The following is a 26262-nucleotide window of genomic DNA, read 5'->3' as shown; positions in this document are numbered from 1 at the left end:
GACTAAACTGAACAAAAAGAAGAAGAAACTGTACTATTAAACACATAAATTATATAAAGAATGATAGTAAAAAAAACTTTTATGAAATGTTGTGCAAAATAGCAAAATAGGCTCCATCATTAATTGAATCAGTTGGCTCATTCATCACGAAACGCACTGATATTGCTAATTGAAAAACAGCTTCTATCTCAAGGCCATCAGACTGTTAAACAGCCATCACTAACAGTGAGTGGCTGCTGCCAACATACTGACTCATCTCTAGCCACTTTAATAATGAAAAATTGATGTAATAAATGTATCACCAGGCACTTTGAACAATGCCACTTTATATAATGTTTACATACCCTACATTACTCATCTCATATGTATATACTGTACTCTATACCATCTACTGCATCTTGCCTATGCCGTTCGACCATCGCTCATTCATATATTTTTATGTACATATTCTTATTCATTCCTTTACACTTGTGTGTATAAGGCAGTTGTTGTGAAATTGTTAAATTAGATTACTTGTTAGATATTACTGCATGGTCGGAACTAGAAGCACAAGCATTTCGCTACACTCGCATTAACATCTGCTAACCATGTGTATGTGACAAATACAATTTGATTTGATTTATTGCTAACTACTTTAAAGATTTTTTCATTGGCAATATTATCAAAAGGAAGCATGACATGCCAACAACAAATTCTGAACCTACACATCCATGAATAACTGACCAAAGTATGAAAGACAAGCATTGTAATTTTCAATTCCGTAAAGTGAGTGTGGAAGAGGTGAAACAATTACTGTTGTCTATCAACAATACAGCCTCATTATTGTTATTTTAATGTCTTAATTATTATTTCATTTTTTTACTTTAGTTTATTTAGTAAATATTTTCTGAACTCTATTTTCTTAAAACTGCATTGTTGGTTAAGGGCTTGTAAAGTAAGCATTTCACGGTAAGGTCTCTTGTATTCGGCGCATGTGACAAATACAATTTCATTTGATTTGATTCCCAAGGGCAATTGTCTAGGCCCCATACTTTTTTCAATCTTTACGAATGACCTGCCACTGGCTCTGAGTAAAGCCTGTATGTCTATGTATACTGATGACTCCACACTACACGTCAGCTAACACAGCAAGTGAAATCACTGCAACACTTAACAAAGAGCTGTCAGTTTCAGAATGGGTGGCAAGAAATAAATGAGTCCAAAATATTTCCAAAACAAATTGGGACAAGTTATTCACAAAACCCTAAACCTCAACTAAATCTTGTAATGAATAACGTGTAAATTGAGAAAGTTGAGGAGACTAAACTGCTTGGAGTAACCCTGGATAATAAACTTTCACGGTCAAAACATATTGATGCAACAGTAGCTAAGATGGGGACTGTCCATAATAAAGCGTAAAACTACATTCTTAACAGCACTATCAACAAGTCAGGTACTTAAGGCCCCAGTTTTGTCGCACCTGGACTACTGTCCAGTCGTGTGGTCATGTGCCACAAAGAGGGACTTAGGAAAATTACAAGTGGCCCAGAACAGGGCAGCAAGACTGGCCCTTAAATGTACACGGAGAGCTAACATTAATAATATGCATGTCAATCTCTCCTGGCTAGTAGAGGAGAGATTTACTTCATCACTACTTGTGTTTGTGAGAAATATTGACATGTTGAATGCACAGAGCTGTCTGTTTAAACTACTAGCACACAGCTCAGACACCCATGCATACCCCACAAGACATGCCACCAGAGGTCTCTTCACAGTCCCCAAGTCCAGAACAGACTATGGGAGGCGCAGAGTACTACATAGACCCGTGACTACATGGAACTCTATTCCACATTAAGTAACTCATGCAAGCAGTAGAATCAGATAAAAATATATTTAAAAAACACACCTTCTCGAACAGCAGGGAATGTGAGACACACACACAGGCACAGACACATGCATATATACACACACACATCAAATCAAATGTATTTATAAAGCCCTTTTTACATTAGCAGAGGTCACAAAGTACTATACAGAAACCCAGTCTAAAACCCCAAACAGCAATATGAATGAAGATGTATAATGCAGATGTAGAAGCACAGTGGCTAGGAAAAACTAGAAAGGCAGGAACTTAGGAAGAAACTAGAGGTTGACCGATTAATCGGAATGGCCGATTAATTAGGGCCGATTTCAAGTTTTCATAACAATCGGAAATCGGTATTTTTGGACACCGATTTGGCCGATTTTTTTAATTAAATTTTTTATATATATATTTTTTTACACCTTTATTTAACTATGCAAGTCAGTTAAGAACACATTCTTATTTTCAATGAAGGCCTAGGAACGGCGGGTTAACTGCCTTGTTCAGGGGCAGAATGACAGATTTTAACCTTGTAAGCTTGGGGATTCGTTTTTGCAACCTTCCGGTTACTAGTCCAACGCTCTAACCACCTGCCTTACATTGCACTCCATGAGGAGCCTGCATGGCAGGCTGACTACCTGTTACGTGAGGGCAGCAAGAAGCCAAGGTAAGTTGCTAGCTAGCATTAAACTTATCTTAGAAAAAACAATAAATCTTAACATTATCACTAGTTAACTACACATGGTTGATATTACTAGTTTATCTAGTGTGTTCTGCGTTGCATATAATCGATGCGGTGCCTGTTAATTTCTCATCGAATCACAGCCTACTTCGCCAAACGGGTGATGATTTAGCACTGTCGTTGCACCAAACCTAACCATAAACATCAATGCCTTTCTTTAAAATCAATACACAAGTATATATTTTTAAACCTGCATATTTAGTTAATATTGCCTGCTAACATTAATTTCTTATAATTAGGGAAATTGTGTCACTTCTCTTGCGTTCCGATCAAGCAGTCAGGATATATGCAGCAGTTTGGGCCGCCTGGCTCGTTGCGAACTGTGTGAAGTCCATTTATTCCTAACAAAGACCGTAATTAATTTGCCAGAATTGTACATAATTATGACATAACATTGAAGGTTGTACAATGTAACAGCAATATTTAGACTTAGGGATGCCACCCGTTAGATAAAATACGGAACGGTTCCGTATTTCACTGAAAGAATAAACGTTTTGTTTTCGAAATGATAGTTTCCGCATTCGACCATATCAATGACCAAAGGCTCGTATTTCTGTGTGTTATTATATTATAATTAAGTCTATGATTTGATATTTGATAGAGCAGTCTGACTGAGCAATGGTAGGCAGCAGCAGGCTCGTAAGCATTCATTCAAACAGCACTTTCGTGCGTTTGCCAGCAGCTCTTAGCAATGCTTCAAGCATTGAGCTGTTTATGACTTCAAGCCTATCAACTCCCGAGATTAGGCTGGTGTAACCGATGTGAAATGGCTAGCTAGTTAGCGGGGTGTGCGCTAATAGCGTTTCAATCGGTGACGTCACTCGCTCTGAGACTTGGAGTAGTTGTTCCCCTTGCTCTGCAAGGGCCGCGGCTTTTGTGGAGCGATGAGTAACGATGCTTCGAGGGTGGCTGTTGTCGATGTGTTCCTGGTTCGAGCCCAGGTAGGGGCGAGGAGAGGGACGGAAGCTATACTGTTACACTGGCAATACTAAAGTGCCTATAAGAACATCCAATAGTCAAAGGTATATGAAATACAAATGGTATAGAGAGAAATAGTCCTATAATTCCTATAATAACTACAACCTAAAACTTCTTACCTGGGAATATTGAAGACTCATGTTAAAAGGAACCACCAGCTTTCATATGTTCTCATGTTCTGAGTAAGGAACTTAAACGTTAGCTTTTTTACATGGCACATATTGCACTTTTACTTTCTTCTCCAACACTTTGTTTTTGCATTATTTAAACTAAATTGAACATGTTTCATTATTTATTTGAGGCTAAATTGATTTTATTTATGTATTATATTAAGGTAAAAGAAAAGTGTTCATTCAGTATTGTTGTAATTGTCATTATTACAAATATATATTTTTTAAATCGGCCGAATAATCGGTATCTGCTTTTTTTGGTCCTCCAATAATCGGTATCGGTATCGGCGTTGAAAAATCATAATCGGTCGACCTCTAGAAGAAACCTAGAGAGGAACCAGGCTCTGAGGGGTGGCCACTCCTCTTCTGGCTGTGCCAGGTGGAGATTATAAGATTACATGGCCATTAAGGCCAGATTGTTCTTCAAGATGTTCAAACGTTCATAGATGACCTGCAGGGTCAAATAATAATCACAGTGATTGTAGAGGGTGCAACAGGTCAGTACCTCAGGAGTAAATGTCAGATGGCTTTTCACAGCTGAACATTCAGTGGTCAAGACAGCAGGTGCTGTAGAGAGAGAGAGAGAGAGAGAGAGGGAGGGAGAGCGAGTCGAAAACAGCAGGTCCGGGACAAGGTAGCACGTCCGGTGAACAGGTCAGGGTTCCATAGCCGCAAGCAGGGAGGGGAGGGGAGGGGAGGGGCAGGAGAGAGAGAGAGAATTAAAGGGAGCATACTTACATTTACACAGGACACCAGATAAGACAGGAGAATTACACTAGACATAACAGACTGACCCTAGCTCCCCTGGCACATAGACTATTGCAGCATAGATACCGGAGGCTGAGACATAACATATGCACTATACACACGTGCACATGGATTTTGTGTTATACAGTACATATGTGATAGTAGAGTAGTGGGCTGAGGGCATACACTTAATGTGTTGTGAAATGTATTGTAATGTTTACATTTTTTTATATAACTACAGTACCTTCATTTTGCTAGTCCCCAGGAAGAGTAGCTGCTGATTTGGCATCAGCCAATGGGAATCCATAATAAATAGAAATACAAATAGGCCTAATAGTATCACAAGACTTGTCTGAAGGTAACCCGGTACCGGGACGGGAAAAAAACAATAGAAGTGAATAGGGCATTTCCACATAAAAGGTATATTCCAAGATATTTTATTTTTCTGAGCTCACTTATGTCTATCACATATCCTCCTCATTTTCAAACGTTTCTATGGGCCCAGCCAAACAACTGTAGCGATGATTCGACTTCCACTTTACCTCCCTACTGCAGCGCACTGGTGGCAAACTTGGCAGAGTCCATTATTTGAGAGTCAATTTTTAAGAGTATAAAAGTCAAGTAAACAAGCAGGCTATAAATGTAAGTGTATAAATGTAATTGTATATTTATTTCATTCAAATTCGCTAACATTAGCTAGACTTACAAGTAGGCTAATTCTGTTGTGATAATAACGTGAGTTGTGTTGTGTCAGAGTTAAGGGCAACTATAATGATAACTATAATGACAAACTATAGGCTACATCACGTCGTTGAGCATCCACACTGGAGGAAAGTTTATCGTTCTACAGTCCTACACCTGTCAATCAACTGATCAACGCGTCCCAGTGCATGCTGCCTAAGAACCAATTTATGCTTGATCTGAAATGTGGTCGGAGGCGCCATTTGGATGGTGTGATGCAATTGCGAAGCCTCCGGAGGCATGCAGAGGCCAAATTGAGCTCTGTACCGCAACACAGTGCGCCTCTCAAATTGTGTAACAATGTAGAGGGCTCAGTATAGCTCCGCATTGATATGATTGGTTGACTGTAGGTGAGTGCGGGAGGTCCTGTATAAACACAAACTTTTTTGTGTTTGTTGTTGCCTGTTTTGCTTGTTATTTTGGCATTAATACGTGTCACGTATCAGTTTGCAAACAATGTAAATAAAGCCACAATCAAACATGGTCTCTTTGTTTCTGTCTTGAGTAAGGCAGCTCAAAAATGCAGGTGTTTCAGCCTAGCTCAGTGCTTTCTGTGTTGGTGTGGCAGCCAGCGGAAAACATAGAGTGTAGTAGGGTTTGGTAATGTTCTCTAGTTGAGCCGTAATTGGCTCAGTGTTCTGTCACTCATGGGGACACTATGTCAACGCAAAATCTACGGGAAGAGCTCGAAAATTCAAGCCCCTTGGGTGCTGCCATAGAATTACATTAGAAGTGCCCATCCATGAAGGCTCAAGGCCATTGGCCACGGATAAAATAATGTCAAATCCCGTTGTATCTACCGTAGCTTTGATTGGACTGCATCATCATCATCATGAATCATGTTGACAAACTACTGGCAAATCCTTTTCAATCCTTGTCCTATGAAGAGAAATTATCGATAAAACCTATTGGTGCTGATCGGCCATTGGACATAAACATTGGAAGTTGGAAATCCAAAATTCAACAATGAGTGGTTTGTAAATAATCAGTGTCTCACTGCATGCGTTGCAAAGCAATCACTAGCCTGCTATTCTGTGGAGTGGGTGTGTGGTCCAAGTCTGGGTTTAAGGATCTCTTTTCCAAGCTTAAAAGGATAAACATTCAACACCATGGGCCAGACGTTGAAAACATTGGGCATGCTGTCAATCCAGCATAACTTCTGCCGCATTCAAAACAATTGGAAACTCAGAACTGGGAAATCTCAGACTTGAGTGAGTTAAAGACAACTGGGAACTCGAGCTCCGCCTGGGAAAATAAGTTTTGAACGGTCATCCAACTTGGAATTCTAAGTCGGGAACTCTGGCCTCTTTCTAGAGGTCCAACCTGAAGATCACTGACATCATGATTTGGCCTTGTTTTTTTCCATGTTCCTAGTTGTCTTGAATGCACCATAAATCCAGAGAATGCCAGACTTTGATGACAAAGTTTGATGACAAAATTTGCCCACAAGGACTGCTGCGCCACCTTCCTGTTCAAGTGAGCACAACAAGGTGAGTCCAAAAATGTCTTGTATGCTACTGCATAAATGATGTAATATGCCAGGGAGATATGTATACTGTAGCTAAGAAAGTAATACGAAGTGTATGTTGTGTAGTAAGTTGTTAGTAGCCCATGTGCCTCACCCTAATAATTTGGTCCCTTTCCCCCTCATAACTTAGCCTACTGTTCTGACTTGTTGGTGCACATGTAGCATATAGCCTGTTTAAGAGAAATGTAATCATTGAATATTGTAAGGGTGTTCATTGTCTGATTATATGCCCCCTTTAATTATCCTACAGTTCTGACTAGATGTACAGGGAGAATACTGTAAGAATGGCCCATGTTCTGAATTCTGTCACTGTACATTTCAAAAGTGCTGAACAAATAGTGATATTGACTATGTCCGTCCTAACTCGCTCATTAATGTCTTAATCGAAATGACGGATTGCCTTTTATCCACTCGTCGTCCCCTTATGTCATAGTTTGTACATCTCAATTGACAGTAGAAACATTTGTTTAAGTAAGTCAGCCATATCAGCTATGTTTTTTTTAAAGACAGTAAATGAGGCTGAATGAACTGTTTCACTGCCAGACAAGGCTCCGCTGATAACCAGGTGTAGCGGTGGTAAGGATTCACTCCATGGTGCTGAAAAGAAAGCTCTACTGTTGGGACTAAATAACTGCATCTTGCCTACCTGATTGAGCAACCATTTGGATCAGTTAGGCTATGGTTTTTTTCTTGGCAGTTTAGCCTACAACGTCCAGGCACCTTAGTAGGTAAGTAATATGGTGTATTTTGTAATGATGTATCAGCTAATAGAAACATGCTAATGTTTTTCTAGTGGCACACATATGAAGGAGGACGTTGTATCCATATTTTCTGTGTCCGGCTTCCGTAAAGTAATAGTGTTCAAAATGAAGTGGACAGACACTTGAAAACAGTCTGGCTATTTATATATACAGTATATATATATATTTTTTTTTAATGTCTGTTTTTCCATGTATGAATTTGTTATTAAATGCATTTCTATGGTCTAATAGGAGTGAGGCTAACTTCAATGTTTCATCAAATAAAATGTGTATAAATGTTTTTGATAGCCTACTTACAGGGGTCCTAAAATTCTATATCAAATAGTCATGCCAAGGATAATTTAGCTATCTTAACCCTCCTGTTGTGTTCGTTTCATGTTAATTCATTCTGTGTTCCCGGTCCAAAATGACCACCCCATTATATCTGATTATAAATCCATAATAATACATATATTATCACCTAATGTTGTGTTAGATCTTTTCATCAACTTAAGTTCTTGTGAACATTACAAGTTTCGAACGTCTATTTGCTATTTATGGCCTGTAGGCCTCATTGACCTGAGCTCATACAACTCGTTTTTGAGTTTAAAAAAACATAATGTATGGATTTTGACAATAACAAATACTCAGATTAAACATGATTTATTACAGACGACTTTATGTCAAAGTTTAACAAGGACTCTCTCCTCACAAGTGTCATGATCAAAGATATGACCAAGAGCCTCACATACAGTATATCGTTTGGTCATTGTGAGATTGAACTGTGAGCAAGGCCTCAAAAAAGCTTTATATACCAGAGCTGAGAAAAATTCTATATATTATTGAAACAATGTTGCAATTGTTTGTAAGAATGCCAGCAGGTGTGGTTCCCGTGGGGGAAAGATTCTATTGGGGAAAGGTTCCTGTGGGAGTTGCCATGGAAGCCAAGAAGGGGAGTGAGGTGTGTGTGTGTGTGTGTGTGTGTGTGTGTGTGTGTGTGTGTGTGTGTGTGTGTGTGTGTGTGTGTGTGTGTGTGTGTGTGTGTGTGTGTGTGTGTGTGTGTGTGTGTGTGTGTGTGTGTGTGTGTGTGTGCGTGCGTGCACTCAAACACACACACATGTCTGGGAGAGGAAGTGTGTCCATCTGATGAATGGGCATGTGCCTGAACTCAATTTTATACACTTTTGTGTGTTCAGATGCCCTGTGTGGACAAAGTCATGGAACCTTATGACAGTCCGATTAAATGAACTACATTTTTCAGAGAGAAAACTTGTAAATCGGTCCAATTCGACCAGAACACAGCAGGAGGGTTAAAACAATTCCATATATTAGCTTAATAGAAACCCAGCTCTGGCCCTTAGACTAAAGGCAGGCACGTGCACAGATTGGTCTCTACCTGTGCAGAGCACATGCCCCTTTGCCCTTCCAGTCTCCAAAGTTTCCCCAAAAATGTGCTTTTTGTCATTGAACCCACTGCCCACATGTTGTCATCAAGTTCGCCACCCGCACCCTGTCCGTTGTTTCTGCCAGGTATGGAGCTCGCGCGAGCCCGGTTGCGCTTTTTACCCAGTGTGCTCTGTAGGGAGATTGCAGGCAATGCTTGAGAGATGCGCTCACCGGTCGAGTGTTTGTAGCAACATAATCACTCCAGACAGACACAAGCAAAAACTCATTATATAGATGTTGCGGCAGCCTAGCTACTACCAAACATTAGAGATTTGGCATGCTGTTGGTATGGGATGAAAACGAGACGATTTTTCCGGCTACTAAAGCCTACGCTCCCTGTCCATCTGGTCAGGGTAAACACATTGGTAACGTTATGTATTTATTGTCCATTTGTTTGTCAGGAGAAAATGTGAATGTGATTACATTTGGTTGATATTCTAACTTGGGCTGGCTATACCTTTAGAAAATCCCAAAGTATTAACTGGAATTAATCAACAAAATAGTGATGAAATAGACTGTGATTTCATTTTTAATTAGGCCTACAGTTGCATAGGCCTGCATGATGCAAACATGCACAAAGCAAGCTCACCCCTGTGAGTTCTATTGCCTATCAGTTGTTGTCTCTGTTGTCCCCTGTCAGTCTAGTCTAAACATAATTCATATGAAGAAGTACAAGGCTGCTGCATAGAAACGGGCTACGTGGCCTGCGCTCCAAGCTTTGGAGTCAGAACGTTGAATAAGATTAACATGACTGTTCCGTGTGTGCATGGTGTTTGACATTTTATTAATAATCATTAAAACAATTGTAACAATGGATGTGGAAATTGCATTTTACATTGTTGAACCAGTTTATTGGTTGTAATTGTCAATTGGGTAATGGTCCTGGGGGCCAAGTGCTTATTACGTAGGCCTACTTGTTTGAGCTCCTGTTAGACTGATTCGATTTGGTTTCTCAGATAGGACAGGTTAAGCCTGATACAGAGGCTATTTTGGGGGGGGCAATTGCCCGTGTATATTTGGTCAATCTACATGTATATTTTGTACGATATGGTGCTATAACCATTGGATCACCAAGACCTGTAAATAAATCGACACTCTGAGCACATCAATTTGCCTTGCCTCCTGCTGATTTCATGCTCTTATGACTGCAAAAGAGTTACGAATTAGTCCGAGCAAGGAGTAAAATCATTGACGTGTAATAATGTGATTGTGTTTGTTTAGGTGATTGACTCTAGTAATGAGAGACACTTGACAGGTCTACTCAGTGTGCTTGGAGAGGAAACATTCAATGTGCCAGTGGAGTGGGCACACGAGACGTGGCTTCAGTTCATGCCAGGGGAGAGTTGGCAATGGTATTGGAATGAAGTGGTCATCACATCTTAATCAGGGAACAGCAGGGGACATAGCTGTACATACAAATAGCAGATAGATTCCATTACAACAGGTGCCATCATAGGTTTAGGCAACAAGTTTCGCAATGAAGTTGAACTCCGACATCTTTGAATTCACGAAAACGGACTGCGCATCTTGCCGATTTAACGCTTCAAAGTAGCCCCAAAAACGTTCCTGAATAAAGCCCTGATCATCCACATACTTGACGATAACTGACAACTGCAAGTAACTGCAAGCAGATAGGTCCCAGAGTGGTGGGGCAATTGCCCGGAGTTTTTCCTAATCTGGTAACCTAACCAGAAAAACTCGGGACCCTATGGGGTATGACAGTGATTGATCAGTTGTAAAAAGGTTTTATATTGGCTATGATGGGACCAGTTTATCTAATCAGTTCACATGGTTTAAAAAAAAAAATTTACGTTTTGAAAAAACTATTGACAGAGATTTAGGACGACCGGAACTCCGACTAAACCCGGGAAATATGAACAAAGGTTTGATTTGATTTAAATAAACATGAATACAAATAAACATGTAAACATGTATAGAAATGTATACATGTAGCAATAAACGTTAAGGTAATGGAATGATGAAACGCTAGCAATTATTGTAGTAGTAGAAGGAATCTAGATTTACCACATATGCATTTAAACGTGTGAAAGCAACAGCAAATATTTCAACAAAAGAAAAAAAGCCCTCTCCACTGGCAAGAGTTTGGAGCGCAAGTGAACCATCTTCGCCACACTAATATTTGATTTTAACAACAAATTCCAAATGCAAGCTTCATAAGTATATTATCAATACTAAGCAATTGTTACATATCAAAAGACCAGTAGACCTACGCTAATTGTTGCCCCAATGCTGGTGAATTTGCAAAGTAAACAGTTCATATTCTTAATCACAATTTTTTTTTGGTGCTGCATATTTATTTAGTATGGCAATACTCTCTCCCTACAATTTGTCATTTGCGTTACACCCGAACCTATCTATAGGTTTACAGCAAATCAATAATCTGTTCGCTAACTCACCCTACCTGTGTTTATTGACAGTTTGTAGGTCCAATCAGAGTGCCCGAGTGAGCGTTTCACTAGCCAATCTGGTTCAGTTTTTTTTTTGCATGGGAGATGCTGCGGCTAATGTCTAGCTGCGTGTAGATTAATCCACGTTGACTGTGCCACAAAATGAGTGACAAATCATTACAAAACGCGGCCAGATAATTTCAAGTCATCAGTCTCAAGACAAAGTCGAGTCACGAGTATTGAGGCTCCAAATTCAAGTCAAGTCTCAAGTCATCGAATCCAAATCCTGTGAGTCGAGTCCACAACTCTTATTTTTTAAATATTTTTTATTAACAAACAAATATTAACAACAAAAAAGAGGAATAGTCACATGCAAACAAGCATACATACTATTTACATCGCCAGGAATCCCAAACAAACAAATCATATTCATAAATGAAACAACGAGTTTTAATTGCCTTTTTCGTTTTTCATTTTAGTTAAAGTAGTGCCATATTGTTTAAATTCATTTATAAAGTGAAAAAAGTTAGGTTTTGAATTCGACCATTTGCATTTGTGAATATGACATTTACCTAATATTATTAGCAGTTGAATCAAATATACTACATCTTTATCAATGTCAGAATTTCTGAAATAAATCATTGTATCAAAACCATTAAATTGTACAACCTATCCTGTTTTCTTTGTAACAACGTTCTGTACGTCCATCCAAAGAATTCTACTATAAATACAGGTAAAAAACAAATGAAATATGGTCTCCTTCTCCATTCCACAGAAATCACAATTATGGTCAATATTCAGCTTCAATTTTTCAAAAACATGCAATTTCCAAATCCCAATGATGAGAACAGGCCACCACCAAGGAGAAGACAAGGTGACCCTTCTCTCACAATTGAGGAGTGTCTGTTGAGCGGTTGGATCTGGGAAAATGTAATTTGCTTTGGGGATGCATTTATAGCAGGAGCGCAACTTACACTGGGGATTTTTGCATTTTTGTCCTCCCCAGTTTTATCATACAAAAGCGATGGGTGTGCTTTAGGACCATGTGGACGCCTCCGAGTGGGTAGACTGTTTGGAGAGTTCAGCCAGCTGGATTTAGAACCTCGCAATATCACAGAGTGGGCTGGCAGGCTGTGTGAAGGCTAACATCTTTAGCAATCTACACACAATACCCCATAATGACAAAGCAAAAACCCGGTTCAGAATTTTTTGCTAATTTATACAGAAAAAAACTGGAAATATCACATTTACATAAGTATTCAGACCCTTTACTCAGTACTTTTATCATGACTCAGGATATGACCCAGATGCGGGCTCGGGGTTAGGGCAGGCAGAATGGTCAGAACCGGGAAAAACTATAAAACAGAACTAGAGAAACAGGAAGGCGGGAGAGAAGACAAGACGAACTGGCAACAGACAAACAGAGAACATAGGTATGAATACACAGGGGATAATAGGAAGTTGGGTCACATCTGGAGAGGGATGGAGAGAAGCACAAAGAGGTGAAACAGATCAGGGTGTGACAGTACCCCCCTCCCCTTCTTGAGACATCACCTGGCGTCCTACCTGGGCACATACCTTGAAACAGGAGACAAAGGACTGTGAGACATAGGTTTAATCCTAGACACATGAAAAGTGGGATGTATACGGAGGCTACGGGGCAACAGAAGACAAACACCAGAGGGGCTAAGGATTTTGGAGATGGGGAAAGGGCCAATAAAACGTGGGGAATGTTTGCGGGACTACCCTGAGGGGCAGATCCCGAGTAGACAGGATCTGCCCGAGACGATAACGGGGAGCCAGGGTCCGGTGGCGATCCACCTGTCGTCGATACCAGGAGGTGGTCTTGAGAAGAGCTGACCGGCGACAGCAGTGGACGAACATCTGGGCCAAGGGTATGCTGATCCCTTCCTCTTGCTCCGGGAAGAGCGGGGCTGATATCCCAGGGAGCCCTCAAAAGGTGAGAGACCAGTGGCTGAGCAAGGGAGGGTGTTGTGGGCATACTCTAACCACACAAGCTGCTGGCTCCAGGTGGTAGGATGAGTGCAGCCGCGAGACAAGAGGTAGGGAGGATGGTCTCGGGGTCCGATGGTGCAGCAATGGGGCAATAGAGGCGTGACAGCGCATCCGGCTTCACAGTCTTGGACACTGGGCGGTACATTTAAATCAGGTGAATAGCAGGCTTGCCTGGAGTTGAGGCTTTTGGCGGTGTGGAGATATTCCAAGTTCTTGTGATCTGTCCATACTATGAATGGTTGTTCTGCCGCCTCTAACCAGTGCCTCGACTCCTTCAATGTCATCTTCACCGCCAAAAGATTTTTTGGGTTACCCATGTCGTAATTCCTTTCCGCGGGGTTAAGATGATGGGAGAGGAAAGAGCAAGGATGCAGCTTTTGGTCTTGGGCAGAATGCTGAGACAGGACAGCCCCCACTCCAACGTCCGAGGCGTTGACCTCCACCACGAACTGCCGGGATAGATCTGGATGGATTAGTATGGGAGTGGTAGTGAATTGATGTTTGAGGTCCATGAACGCCTGGTCTGCAGCTGGAGATCACGTAAACGGGACCTTGGGAGAGGTGAGTGCTGACAGGGGGGAAGTCCGGGTGCTGTAGCCCCGGATGAACCGGCGGTAGAAATTGGCGGAAGCGTTGCAGCTGCACTCTGGAGGTGGGTTGCGGCCAATCCACCACCGCTCTCACCTTTTCAGGAACCATCTGGATATTGCCTGCGGCTATGATGTACCCCAGGAAGGAGATGGTGGAGCGATGGAATTCGCATTTTACCATTTTGACGTACAGCTGGTTCTCCAGAAGACGCTGGAGGATTTGTCTGACATGGAGGACATGTTCTTGAGCCAAGTGGGAAAACACAAGGATGTCATCAAGGTAGACAAATACAAACCGGTTCAACATGTTCCGGAGAACATCGTTTACCAGGGCCTGGAACACAGGAGGTGTGTTGGTCAGTCTGAACGGCATCACCAGGTATTCTTATTGCCCGCTAGCCGCGTTAAAGGTCTTCCACTCATCCCCTTCCCGGATCCGTACCAGATGGTAGGCGTTCCAGAGGTTCAACTCGTAGAAGATGGTAGCCTCCTGGAGAGGCTCAAAAGACAAGGTGATGAGTGCAAGCGGGTAATGGTTTTTAACCGTGATGTCATTCAGGTAGTTGAAAAAGAAAAAAGAAGAACCCTGTGGGGGAGGCAATGGATACCCCCTGCAGCCAGGGAGTCCTCAATATATGTCTCCATCACCTTGGTCTCCCTACCTGACAGGGAATAAAGCCGCCCGAGGCGATGTAGTGCCCGGGAGAAGGTTGATGGCGCAGTCATAGGGCCAATGTGGAGGAAGCGCGGTGGCACGGGCATTCTGAAAGCCTCCCGGATGTCTTGCTACTCCGCGGGAACGGCGGATAGGTCCAGGGCTTTTCCCAAGCCCGCAGGAAGACGTCCCGGGGCAGGCAGTGCCGACTTCAGCCAATGACCATGGCAAAATGGGCTCCAACCCAGGATAGAACTAGTAGCCCAGTCGATCAGGGGATTGTGCCTCTGGAGCCAGGAAAAGCCTAAAACCACGGGTGCTTGAGGGGATTCGATGGGCAGGAACTGCATAAACTCACTGTGATTACCCGACACTCTCAGGTTAATGGGACACGTGGTGTGGGTGACTCTGCCAATATAGCGCCCTCCAACGCTCTGACATCCATGGGAATGGAGAGTGGTTGTGTGGGGATTCCCATCTCCGACACCAGGTTAGCGTCCATAAAGCTCTCGTCGGCCCAAGAGTCTATGAGCACCCGGAGAGATTTGGACCGGTCACCCCACAACAGGGTAGCATGGAGAGGGGTACGAGCAATGGAAGATGGGAAAAGTCTCCATACGGCTCACCAGGGTACTTGTACTAGTACCTCCTTGATGAGCCTGGTTCTTTAATGGACAGGAAGATAAAACATTTATCGTAGCTCCACAATACAGACAGCTCTGGGTGTTAAGTCTGCATAAGAGCTCAGCAGGAGACAATCTAGCCCTGCCCAGTTGCATGCGCTCCAGAGGAGATGACTTGACTGCCCTCGGTGACCTCCGAGAGACTTCGGCCAATGTCGGATCCACTCGGAAATGTGGGCTTCGGGGTTTTCCGGGATTCCTCGGAGGCGTGGTGGAAATCAAGGATGAGCGTCGGCGACAGGGAAAAGACTCATTCTCCCTCTTGTGTTTCTGTAGCTGCCCATCGATCCGGATGGTCAAGGCTATGAGGGAGTTGAGGTCCAGAGGCAGCTCCCGGGCTGCGAGCTCGTCTTTAAATCACCTCCGACAACCCGTGAAATAACGCGTTGAATAGGGCTTCCGGGTTCTAGGCACTGTCAGCAGCCAATGTGCGAAAATACACCGTGTAGTCTGCCACACTACGGGAATCCTGACGTAGTTGGAGCAGCTTACTTGCTGCCTCTCTCCCGGACAACGGAGAATCGAACACTTTCTGTACCTCCGCCACGAACTCCTCCAATCTAAGGCAAATGGTGGATTGTTGCTCCCACACCGCCATAGCCCATCCAAGAGCCCTCCCGGACATCAGCGTTATCACGTACGCTATCCTCGAGCGATCCAAGGAAAATTAAGAGGGCTGCAGCTCAAAGATGAGAAGAGAAACGCCCGGCAGGATCCGGGATCTCCAGCGTAGCGCTCCGGAGGAGGTAAGCGGGGTTCTTGGGAAGCCGGGGTAGATTGGGGAGAAACACCGCTGGTAGCGGGGTAATTGACACTCTGGGGGTTACTGTAGTGGTGGCCTGCCTCACAGACAATCCGAGGAACTGCTCCGGCAATGTGTTGAAGGCACGGTCCTGGCGTTACACTAAGGTCTGGAATCCTTCCATAAGACCTTGAAGTAACTCCTTGTGACTTCCAATGGTGGCTCCCGGGAGGAGACAGCGTTGCGGAGCTTGTCCGAGTCTGCTGGCTCAGTCATGGCCAGTTCGTGCTATTACGACTCAGGATATGACCCAGATGCAGACACAGGAGGCGGATAGTACAGTTCTCAGATGATTTATTAGAAACACATTGCAGGCAAAGGGCAGGAAGAGGTTCGTGAACAGGTCAGGCAGGTACAGGACGGCAGGCGGACTCTGAGTCAGGGCAGCCAGAATGGTCAGAAACCGGGAAAAACTATAGAAGAGAACGAGAGAAACAGGAAGGCGGGAGAGAACGCTGGTGAGACCTGACAAGACAAACCTGCAACAGACAAACAGAGAACACACAGGGGATAACAGGAAGATGGGTGATCCCTGGAGGGGGTGGGGAAAAGCACAAAGACAGGTGAAACAGATCAGGGTGTGACAACTTTGTTGAAGCACCTTTGGCAGAGATTACAGCCTCGACTCTTCTTGGGTATGACGCTACAAGCTCGGTTCACCTGTATTTGGGGAGTGTCTCCCATTCTTCTTTGCTTCTCTCCTCTCAAGCTCTGTCAGGTTGGATGGGGAGTGTCGCTGCACAGCTATTTTCAGGTCTCTCCAGAGATGTTAGATCGGGTTCAAGTCCGGGCTCTGGCTGGGCCACTCAAGGACATTCAGAGACTTGTCCTGAAGCCACTCCTGTTTGTCGTGGCTGTGTGCTTAGGGTCGTTGCCCTGTTGGAAGGTGAACCTTCACCCCAGTCTGGGCGCTCTCTTCACCCCAGGTCCTGGGCGCTCTGAAGCAGGTTTTCATCAAGGATCTCTCTGTACTTTTCTCCATTCATCTTTCCCTCGATTCTGACTAGTCTCCCAGTCCATGCTGCTGAAAAACATCCCCACAGCATGATGCTGCCACCACCATGCTTCATCGTAGGGATGCTGCCAGGTTTCCTCCAGACGTGATGCTTGGCATTCAGGCCAAAGAGTTCAATCTTCATTTCATCAGACCAGAGAATCTTGTTTCTCATGGTCAAAGTGTCTTTTAGGTGCCTTTTGGCAAACTCCAAGTGGCTGTCATGTGCCTTTTACTGAGGAGTGGCTTCCGTCTGGTTACTCTACCATAAAGTCCTGATTGGTGGAGTGCTGCAGACATGGACCAAGGCCCTTCTCCCATCTCCACAGAGGGACTCTGGAGCTCTGTCATCGGTTTCTTGGTCACCTCCCTGACCAAGGCCCTTCTACCGCGATTGCTCAGTTTGGCCGGGCGGACAGCTCTAGGAAGAGTCCTGGTGGTTACAAACTCGGGGACCTTCAATGCTACAGAAATATGAATGAATTAGTTACGCTAGCTAGTGCCTACCATAGCCAGGTCAGCCCTAGCCTTTTGCTTTGTCATTATGGGGTATTGTGTGTAGATTGATGAGGGGGAAAAAACTATTTAATCAATTCAATTTTACAATAATAAATATAATGTAACAAAATGTGGAAAATGTCAAGGGGTCTGAATACTTTCCGAATGCACGGTATATAGCCTACTCTATTTCAATGAGACCACACATACTAGGCGCACTTGAACTCTCACGCCCAACTAGGAGAGGTAGGCTATTTCTGAATGTGAATAATGCGGAAAATATGTGATTTTAATACTGTGCTAGGCTAACGCATACAAAGCAGAAAGAGGACTGTTTCCAAATAATCTGTGGGACAACAAAAATATTTTCATACCAAAGTCGTCTGACCGACTGCAGCATGAAAAATGCAGACCACCACAATGATCTCTGTTGGGACCCGCAGGTCCTGCAGGCATCCCGGGGGAATGCAACCCTCTAGTGCATAGTTAGTTCACAACACTGCTCATCATTTCTTAGCAGGATCAGATGGTGACAGGGGTCCCAGCAGGGTAAGACATCCAGGGAAGACCAGTTTACGGAGCTCAGGTGAATTTTGGAGTATATTAACAATATCAGTAAATTATATAAAGTTCCATCTTGGATTGATGGGTAGACCTACAGTAGCTTCAGGACAGCAGTTTACGCTTAAAGCTACACTGTAAGACTTTTCTGTAATTTTTAACAGTAAAACACTGTAGAGTGCATAGTAAAATACCTTAAATGTGTTTTACAGTAATAATGCTGCAGATTGCACTGCATTATTGGTAAAATGCTGAAAAATACTGTTATTAACTGTAATTGTAAGCATCCTGTAAAAATTACTCTAACTTACTATATTTCTTTACAGTAGTACCCGAACACTGCTGTAGTTGGTGGCGCCAAATGTCTGTGGTGTGTGAGAAAGAGAGCTGTATCTCATAGTTGAAACCAGGACTGTTCTCAGGGCAGGTCTGTCGGTTTTGACCATCTGAAGTTGCTTTTCTTAGCAGGTTATAAGAATTGATGCAGCAGGTTAGGATAATTAGGTAAAGGTTAGGGAAAGCTCAAATTTGAACAATGTCCCCGACGCAACTCGAACCTATCTACAACCAGGCCTGCGCTGAGAACAGACTTGATTTCCACTAATGCTCCACGCCAAACGGTCTGTGAGGGAAGACTCATGAGAAAATAAGATTTCTGTTTTACTCAAGATATTTTATTTTGTATTTTCGTGGAAAAGTCGCCTAAATATTTTTGAGCAGCTGCTAGGTATGTACTAATTCCATATACTATATACTTCTATATACCTACTGCCGGTTTTCTTAACTAAGCTACTAACTATTGTTGGATTCGGGGTGAAACTTTGAACATTACTATACTAGAGACATTGTTATACTCAGAAGCATAGTATATAAAGGAGTGAGAGAGACTGGTTTTCACATCAGAAGTTAATAGTATCTGTAGGAGACAGATGGCTGTGGAATGTGTTAGGTGAGACGGGTGGAGATCTTTGGATTGGGCCTCAAGGGGGTTGAGGTCAGGTCAGTTTCCCTTAATAAGGGAGAAACGATGGTTTATTATCCTATCACCTGGTCTTCCTGTCGGACCATAAAAGATGTAAGGATTGGAGAGAAGCAGGAGTGTCTAAATTGGAGTATATATACTTGTGGTGGTGGAAACATGTGATGTCTGAATCCAGCTGTCACGCCCTGACCATAGTTCTGCTTTGTATGTGTATATGTTTTGTTTGGTCAGGGTGTGATCTGAGTGGGCATTCTATGTTGTATGTCTAGTTTGTCTGTTTCTGTGTTTGGCCTGATATGGTTCTCAATCAGAGGCAGGTGTTAGTTGTTGTCTCTGATTGGGAACCATATTTAGGTAGCCTGTTTTGTCATTGTGGGTTGTGGGTGATTGTCTATGTGTAGTGTTTGTGGCAGCACGATTGTTCATTAGTTTCACGGTTGTCACTTTGTTGTTTTTGTAGTGTTCAGTTTTTCCATTAAAATGACGAACAATTACCACGCTGCGTATTGGTCCTCCGATCCTTCTCGCTTCTCCTCGTCAGATGAGGAGGACGAAGACAGCCGTGACACCAGCTCTATCGACCCTTTGGGAAGAATTAAACTTGGTTAAACTTTTCTAATCTCTGCGAGTTATTTACTCTGACAATTTGAACCTAACACTAGCTAGCTAACGTTAGCTTGTTTGGATTGTGTTAGCTAACAGTATAGCCAAGTTGACATGTCGGTCTGTTGCGTTGATCTTTCTTGCTGGTAAAATAATCAGTGATATTGTAGGTATAGAGCAAATAATTTGAGTATTAACAACGTGCAGAAATCCATGTGTGTGTTTCTTTGGATAGGCTACTTAACCGGTGGGTGTATGACATGGGTGACGTGCTAATGCTATGGTATTAGTGGCAAAGTGGTCGTAGACTTCACCGGACAAAAATACAGTTTGTCTAGGGAGGGAGCGAGAGTTTAGCTATGTCGAATACACCTGTAGTTTGTCAGCAGGCACGGACCGACATTTTGTCTTGGGATGTATACTCTTTGGGTGATTCTGCAGTTGGAATGAGATGATTGGAAGCTCTCAGATGAAAGGGGAATGGTGCTTGCTAACGTTAGCTATAGCTCAGAGATGGCGAACTCCATTGGACACCTTTCTCTAAATATCTCTGGTTAACGCTAGCTCTATTCAGTCTCGGGGTGTGTGTGATTTAGCAAAAGTCTGGTGGAATATTCCCCCTATGCTTTTGTTATCCTTATGTTTTTGTTACCCTTAGTCCATTACATTAATTAATTCAGCAACAACAGGCACAGACTGATGTTTTTCCCTGCAGGATATTAAAGTTATCTTTTATTTTCGTTTTCTTCAGATTGTGTGGTTAGCTTGCTGCATTATTCACGGTGATGGTCGTGGCATTTTCCCGCGTGAGTTGAATTTTCCTCGTGCTTTTGCTAATCTTTCAGAAGTGATCCTTATCTAACAATTAATGAGGCAATGTTAAATGAATGATTTCTGAAACATCAGTGACAGACTGATATTTTATTTAGCCTTGTAGTCTGTAATAAAAAATAAAAAATGTGTGGTTGCATGGTAACGTATAGCTTGATAGCTCTTTTGGTGTGTGCATGCAATTTGGTGGCTGGGGGTCGTGTCATTTTCATATTGCAGGCTGGCTGGTAGCTGGAAGTAGCTTTATTGGGAATGTACAGGTGTAAATCCTGCAATTTCTGTTTCCTAAATATTAAAGCATTCATTACACATAGAAATGTGGCGAACTACAGTTTTGCTTGTGGGGTAGAGTGCCCTTGCACCTAAGCATCACTACTTGTTACATTACCCCGACCTCATCCTGCAATTTGAGCGACTCATTCGTTTGAGAGCAACCACTCCTACTTCAAGGAGTGTTATTTTTTCAATGTCTCAGAATATATTAAATCAGTTATGTTGGGTTGTGCAGGTTCCTGGTTTGAATAAACCCTGAAGGAACCAAATGCACAGCGAACGCAGGAGTGAGCCGCAAGACCATATGTTACACGCTTTCTCGCAGACCTGAAGGAGTTTGAGTGGAAAAACTCCAACATGTAAGTACACACACACACACACCTGATGAATACAAACTTTATTTGTCAGTTGTCATCTGCCTTTTTACCCATCGAGTAATAGTAGTAGTGTTGATAGTAGTAGTGATAGCAATAGTAGTAGTATTGATAGTAGTATGTCACTTGGCTCTGTCATATCCTCACATGGTCTCTCCTATCATTGCTATGCAGACGACACACAATTAATCTTCTCCTTTCCCCCCTCTGATAACCAGGTGGCGAATCGCATCTCTGCATGTCTGGCAGACATATCAGTGTGGATGACGGATCACCACCTCAAGCTGAACCTCGGCAAGACGGAGCTGCTCTTCCTCCCGGGGAAGGACTGCCCGTTCCATGATCTCGCCATCACGGTTGACAACTCCATTGTGTCCCCCTCCCAGAGTGCTAAGAACCTTGGCGTGATCCTGGACAACACGCTTTCGTTCTCAACTAACATCAAGGCGGTGACCCGTTCCTGTAGGTTCATGCTCTACAACATTCGCAGAGTACGACCCTGCCTCACACAGGAAGCGGCGCAGGTCCTAATCCAGGCACTTGTCATCTCCCGTCTGGACTACTGCAACTCGCTGTTGGCTGGGCTCCCTGCCTGTGCCATTAAACCCCTACAACTCATCCAGAACGCCGCAGCCCGTCTGGTGTTCAACCTTCCCAAGTTCTCTCACGTCACCCCGCTCCTACGCTCTCTCCACTGGCTTCCAGTTGAAGCTCGCATCCGCTACAAGACCATGGTGCTTGCCTACGGAGCTGTGAGGGGAACGGCACCTCCGTACCTTCAGGCTCTGATCAGGCCCTACACCCAAACAAGGGCACTGCGTTCATCCACCTCTGGCCTGCTCGCCTCCCTACCTCTGAGGAAGTACAGCTCCCGCTCAGCCCAGTCAAAACTGTTCGCTGCTCTGGCACCCCAATGGTGGAACAAACTCCCCCACGACGCCAGGTCAGCGGAATCAATCACCACCTTCCGGAGACACCTGAAACCCCACCTCTTTAAGGAATACCTAGGATAGGATAAAGTAATCCTTCTAACCCCCCCCCCTTAAAAGAGTTAGACGCACTATTGTAAAGTGGTTGCTCCACTGGACATCATAAGGTGAATGCACCAACTTGTAAGTCGCTCTGGATAAGAGCGTCTGCTAAATGACTTAAATGTAAATGTAAATGTAGTAGTGATAGTAATAGCAATCTCTCCTAGTTGATGTATCAGAGCTAAGGAGGATCAGAGTTTCAAAGATTGGGGTGATAATCTGCACGCCACCGAGATTTATTCGAGACTTGTTTGCATCTCTCATTCTCTCAGAAATCCTGCCATGCGGGTTGGGTCAGCAAATGATCTGCTTGTGCCATCCCGGAGCCTGGGTTGGCTTGCGGTAGCGTGCTTCTAGCCCTGCTCGCTCCTCTCTATCACCCTTCTCTCTCAGACCCTTTCTCTCTCGATCTCTCTCTCTGGTTTCTCTCTCAAAGACAGGCAGGCAAGCAGTTCTTGTTGTAGTTTTTTGTAAAAATGTTGTTTTCCAATTTTTCATTGATCTGTTTAGATGTAGTTTTTTTCTTACATAATCCTGTATTTTCAAGAATGACCTATTCTGTTGTCTTGGTTTGTGTATGGTGAAGTACATTATTGGCCAGTATTTGTCAATGTTCTTATCACTGTATCTCTCTCTGTCGCTCTCTATCTCCCCTACTATCTGGAGTTGTACTGTTGCTCTTTTCAAATGTTGTTCTTTGTGGTTAAAGTGAAATTCATGTGAAATTAATGTTATGAATATGAATAAATATATATATTTGTACACGTATTGTTTTTCTTACAATATTACATTTCAGGGAGCTGTCTTTTAAAGACAACCTGCAATGCTGCTTAGTACTGTAAATTAATTCTATATTAATGCACCACAGTTGCCAGTTTAATACTGCAATTTTGCTTCACAGCAGTGATGCTGTTGTCACGACTTCCGCCGAAGTTGGTCCCTCTCCTTGTTCGGGCGGCGTTCGGCATCACCGACCTTCTAGCCATTGCCGATCCACTTTTCATTGTCCATTGGTTTTGTCTTGTCTTCCATCACACCTGGTTCCAATTCCATCGATTACATGTTGTGTATTTAACCCTCTGTTCCCCCCCCATGTCCTTGTCGGTAATTGTTTATTGTAGTGCTTGTGCACGGTATGCTGGTATTGACCGGGTTTTGTTTGACCCATTTCATGTATTGTTCTGTTGACGGTGGTTTATGTTTATTAAACGACACCGTTGTAAATCAGTTTTCGCTCTCCTGCGCCTGACTTCTCTGCCGCCAGTACGCACCTCATTACAGCTGTAATATAGTTTACAGCATGAATTTCCTTGCTGTAAAACATATTACAGCATCCCTGCCGTAAATTTATAGCAAGGATGCTGTAATATGTAACATCATCCATACAGCATCCCTGTTGCTGTAATAAATATTGTTACTTCAACACAGTTGCATTTGGGTTTTACCTGAAACGTGATAGTATGAACTGGCCATGACTGACCCAGCAGACTTGGACCAGCTCTGCAACGCCATCTCCTCCCAAGGAGCCATAATTAGTAGACACAAGGAGTTGCTTCGCGGTCTGATGGAAGGGTTCAAGGACGTGGCCGAACGGCACGACCTAGCATTGGACGCATTGCGGGAGTAATTCCGTGGGTTGCCTACCAAGCAGTCTACCACGACGGTAACCTCCCAGCCCCTCAGTAACCCGGCTGGTAGCAGCGCCATCACCCTGGTTTCCCGGGAACCCCGCTTACCCCCCCCGGAGCACTACGATGGAGATTCCAGAACGCGCCGGGCCCTTCTCTCCCAGTGCTCCCTCGCTTTCTAAATGCAGACTGCATTTGGGTCTTACCTGAAACGTGATATATAATGTATATGAGGTGTTTGCTTCCAAACCTTTCCCTTGGAAATAAAACAAATGTAAGGTGGGAACAGGGAAGGAAATTGTATTGGGAGAGAGTTGAGTTATTGACTAGACTGGTAGGGGTCAGGCGTGCAGGTGGCTCAGGCTGGCAGGTTGGTCTGGCTGAAATTTGATGCAGATGAAACCAAATTGGCACCCCTGATTTGTAGTATTAACCCTTTGATGGAGAATTTCTCATACCTACAATGAAGGACTTATCAAACTCCTTCCATTTTGTCCCGTAGTAGCCCGTAGGCCCAGCTCCTTGTGGAGGACTCGAAGACCTTCACCCTCAAGTTTGAGTCGGACTTTGACTTTGATTCTGCAAATCCAATGTTCGACAAGGAAGTGCTGGAGAGGGAGATGTAGGACAAGTTGAACATCAAAGGTTAGTTGCATTATACTCACCACATATCCGTCGACAGGTGGGCTTTGTGCTGTAGTTGCAGGAACATGGCAATTCGACCATGACTGTGATCATTCATTAAGAACGATGATGATTTGGCCATCATTGATTGGTGAAATTATTGCAAAAAGGGGATTTTTCTATCTCTGACAGAAATGGTTCCTCTCATTTTTGTCTTTAGTATCATCTGCAAGCTTTTCAAAGCCATGGTTAGTCACTGTTTTCATCCATTCTAGCCTCTTCACCATCTCTAGAAGCCAATGATGAAGGAGAAACCAGGAGTAGTGAGAAGATGGTGGAGAATTCATTTGGGCCTAAGTGCTACTATGACAAGGCCAAACCCTCCTTTGATATCTCATCAGGCCATGAATCCAGGTGAATTTGTGTTTAATTCACGCTGGTTTACAATCATTTGTTTAAATGTGCTCTAAACGTCTGAATGTGCTCCGCCTATTATGCTGTCTGAGTCAATTTCATGACTGTCACATTTTTCAAAGATCTGACCACATGCTTGTCTGATCACATTCTGTAACTCTCTAACCCAGACACACTATCTGGGCAGAGAGGAAGCTGAAGGTTGAGACCTTCGGGTTTTATGGCCGCTTCCTGATGGGCCGTGGGGGCTACCGCTGGCTGGAGAGGGCGGGGGTCAGCCCAGCGCCGGCCCTCCCAGAGAGCCGGGAGTGGGAGGCTATGAGGTTCAAGGGTCAGGTGAGTAAGGGTGTGTGCGTGTTTATTCAAAAGCGTGGGTATATACAGTGAGGGAAAAAAGTATTTGATCCCCTGCTGATTTTGTACGTTTGCCCACTGACAAAGAAATGATCAGTCTATAATTTTAATGGTAGGTTTATTTGAACAGTGAGAGACAGAATATCAACAAAAAAATCCAGAAAAACGCATGTCAAAAATGTTATGAATTGATTTGCATTTTAATGAGGGAAATAAGTATTTGACCCCTCTGCAAAACATGACTTAGTACTTGGTGGCAAAACCCTTGTTGGCAATCACAGAGGTCAGACGTTTCTTGTAGTTGGCCACCAGGTTTGCACACATCTCAGGAGGGATTTTGTCCCACTCCTCTTTGCAGATCTTCTTCAAGTCATTAAGGTTTCGAGGCTGACGTTTGGCAACTCGAACCTTCAGCTCCCTCCACAGATTTTCTATGGGATTAAGGTCTGGAGACTGGCTAGGCCACTCCAGGACCTTAATGTGCTTCTTCTTGAGCCACTCCTTTGTTGCCTTGGCCGTGTGTTTTGGGTCATTGTCATGCTGGAATACCCATCCACGACCCATTTTCAATACCCTGGCTGAGGGAAGGAGGTTTTCACCCAAGATTTGACGGTACATGGCCCCGTCCATCGTCCCTTTGATGCGGTGAAGTTGTCCTGTCCCTTTAGCAGAAAAACACCCCCAAAGCATAATGTTTCCACCTCCATGTTTGACGGTGGGGATGGTTTCTTGGGGTCATAGGCAGCATTCCTCCTCCTCCAAACACGGCAAGTTGGGTTGATGCCAAAGAACTCCATTTTGGTCTCATCTGACCACAACACGTTCACCCAGTTGTCCTCTGAATCATTCAGATGTTCATTGGCAAACTTCAGACGGGCATGTATATGTGCTTTCTTGAGCAGGGGGACCTTGCGGGCGCTGCAGGATTTCAGTCCTTCACGGCATAGTGTGTTACCAATTGTTTTCTTGATGACTATGGTCCCAGCTGCCTTGAGATCATTGACAAGAT

The 26262-nt window shown here is 43.6% G+C and overlaps 1 protein-coding gene across 1 annotated transcript; it reads left to right on the top strand.

Annotated features, from left to right (window-relative positions):
- Positions 1 to 19838: 19838 nt before the first annotated feature.
- LOC139556974 (uncharacterized) lies at positions 19839 to 23409 on the top strand. The gene is made up of 3 exons (XM_071371183.1): positions 19839 to 20530; positions 21064 to 21187; positions 21421 to 23409. The coding sequence occupies exon 3, from the start codon at positions 21466 to 21468 to the stop codon at positions 22213 to 22215; it is 750 nt and encodes a 249-aa protein (XP_071227284.1). The 5' UTR covers positions 19839 to 20530; positions 21064 to 21187; positions 21421 to 21465; the 3' UTR covers positions 22216 to 23409.
- Positions 23410 to 26262: the final 2853 nt, after the last annotated feature.

The sequence above is a fragment of the Salvelinus alpinus genome, chromosome 28 (genome assembly GCF_045679555.1).
Source record: "Salvelinus alpinus chromosome 28, SLU_Salpinus.1, whole genome shotgun sequence".
Classification (NCBI taxonomy): Eukaryota; Metazoa; Chordata; class Actinopteri; order Salmoniformes; family Salmonidae; genus Salvelinus; species Salvelinus alpinus.
Note: the sequence above shows the minus strand (reverse complement) of the source record. Positions and strands in the feature narration are given on the sequence as shown.

Excerpts from the sequence above, each read along its gene's own strand:
- LOC139556974 (XM_071371183.1), top strand. The coding sequence starts at position 21,466 with ATGACGGATCACCACCTCAAGCTGAACCTCGGCAAGACGGAGCTGCTC.